This window comes from Sinocyclocheilus rhinocerous, unplaced genomic scaffold, assembly GCF_001515625.1.
Source record: "Sinocyclocheilus rhinocerous isolate Xijiao unplaced genomic scaffold, SAMN03320098_v1.1 scaffold1167, whole genome shotgun sequence".
Classification (NCBI taxonomy): Eukaryota; Metazoa; Chordata; class Actinopteri; order Cypriniformes; family Cyprinidae; genus Sinocyclocheilus; species Sinocyclocheilus rhinocerous.
In genome coordinates this window covers 651,775-653,996 of record NW_015648750.1, presented here as the reverse complement: position 1 = coordinate 653,996, position 2,222 = coordinate 651,775, and the positions used below count along the sequence as shown (strand labels likewise).

General features: G+C 41.7%; 1 protein-coding gene across 1 annotated transcript in view; it reads right to left on the bottom strand.

The window, feature by feature from the left end:
• The window catches only part of LOC107710230 (sodium-dependent phosphate transport protein 2B-like), a 36,892-nt gene continuing 34,670 nt past the window's right edge, over positions 1–2,222 (bottom strand). Inside the window, exons 12-14 of the mRNA XM_016514967.1 lie at positions 1,607–1,731; positions 1,005–1,517; positions 1–833 (exon numbers count right to left, since the gene is read on the bottom strand). Of these exons, the coding sequence (XP_016370453.1) occupies positions 807–833; positions 1,005–1,517; positions 1,607–1,731 (665 nt within the window). The 3' untranslated portion in view covers positions 1–806. The remainder of the gene's footprint in view (positions 834–1,004; positions 1,518–1,606; positions 1,732–2,222) is intronic.

Below are 2,222 nucleotides of genomic sequence, written 5' to 3'. Positions count from 1 at the left end.
AACAATAAAGGGATACGAAATCATAAATTAATTAAGAGTTTAATGGCCTTAAGTAGGTCTTGAAGTAAACATCAGGTTTTCAATGGCACAATGTTTTTTCAAAGATAAAAATCAGATTCAATGTCCTTATGTCATCTGAAATATTTAAAGACAATATCTTACATCTGAGTAGAGAAATATTTTAAGCTTAATCTTCATGAAATTTACAAAATGCAACATTACAACCAGAAAAAAAAAAACTAAAATTGAGTTTACAAACATTTAAAAACCTATACAAATGCATCTTTACATAGTTCCACATAATGTGCAAAATTACTGCCAAGAGTGTGCATTTTTCATTGGCCTGCTTACCTGCTTACTATTTTCAGACATAAATACTGAAGAATTATACAAACACAGACTTTTATGAAAGCCCTGACTCCTCCCACTGGTAAATCATGCACAAAGAACAACAATAACATCTTCATCAACAGTTAGAGATTGATTTTAATCTCTGTACTGTAATGCCATTTTATTGTGGTCAATGTACCTGATGCATTTTCTTTGTCCTTAAAGACCTCATGAAATCGATTGACAAGTTCAATACTCCTTCCTGTGCAGACGTATTTCCTGTTGAAACAGGAAGTTGGGGCAGGACATATTGATTTCACAGGCTCTTCAATTGAAGTCTATTCTTTTGCAAAGATTTAAAATGTACTGTAGTGATTAAATATTTTGAAGTCATCAACAACAAAGTCGCACATGGACCCAATTTGCTGTTTTCTGTGCATTACCAGAAAAACTTACATTTTGTTATAATTATAATATTATAAATGCGTTGCTGTTACTTTGGCCTCATCCTCTATTGTGAGCGCTGGGTTGTCATACATCTCTAAACTCTTATCCTTGGTTTTCATTTCATCCTTCTCTTCATCCTTCTCTTTTTCTTTGCAGCAGCAGCAGCAGCAGCAGCAGCAGCGAGTCCTGCAGAAGGTCATGCCGGCGGTCACCGCTGTTACTTTGGCCTCATCCTCTATTGTGAGCGCTGGGTTGTCATACATCTCTAAACTCTTATCCTTGGTTTTCATTTCATCCTTCTCTTCATCCTTCTCTTTTTCTTTGCAGCAGCAGCAGCAGCAGCAGCAGCGAGTCCTGCAGAAGGTCATGCCGGCGGTCACCACTTTGTCCCAGGGTTTGAAGGAGTGCAGCGGTTTGGGCAGGAAGTCCCAGCTGCGGAGGAATGATGGCAGGAAATGCGGGCAGCGTTTCTGCATAATGTTCACTATGATCACAAAGATCGCGAAGACCAACATGGGCACTCCGACCCCCACCAAGACCTGCCACCCCGCGATGGAGAGGCCCAGGACTGACAGCGGGAAGAGGAGGAAGCACAGGATGAGATACAGCGCCGCGAACCAGCGGTATTTGGCCGTGCGGTTGCCCAGAGCTTTGGCCAATCGGATAGGGATTCGTGTGAAGGGGATGGGATACCAGAGCAGGATACCACTGATGTTGAAGAAGAAGTGACAGAGAGAAATCTGGAAGAAAACACAAATGATAGTCTTTAATCAATGACCACAGTAATAAAATCAAGTCAAAGGAAAATAAGTACAGTAACAAACCAAACCTGTAGAGAGTTCGCCAGTGTCTCTCCAGGACTGGCGAGAGCAGCTAGAAGAGCAGTGGTGGTTGTGCCAATGTTGGAGCCCAGAGTGAGTGGATACGCCCTTTCAAGGCTAATGACACCAATTCCTGAACAGAAAGAAAACAGTAATGAGGCTTAATTCAGATTGCATTAGCTCACTTATGTTGCTAAGCCAACACTGCAATAAGCATAATATACAGCATGCAAATATTAGATAAGACAGTTTTTAATTAGACTGAACAACTTAAAGTGGTGGACAGAATGGTTGGAGGGGATGCACAGATGTGCTGGCTGTGATGTCACATCATGAATATTAATTTGGTTATACATATGCTATTTTACTGTTCCCTTTCAAGGGAACTTCAAACTGCGTCCTCTAGGGGTCGCTATGGGGAACGCCTCGTCGTGACCCGTGTCTGAAGCATACATTGAAAAAACACCAACAACACGTTAGCCGGCGACAGCCCATGACGTCACTACCGTTGCGACTATTAGTATAAATAGGCGCCGGGAGAACATGTCATTCTCTTCTTCGTCTTCACTGACTGTTTTGTTTGAAGCGTGCATTTGAACGTGGTAAGAGCGATCTATTCCTGTC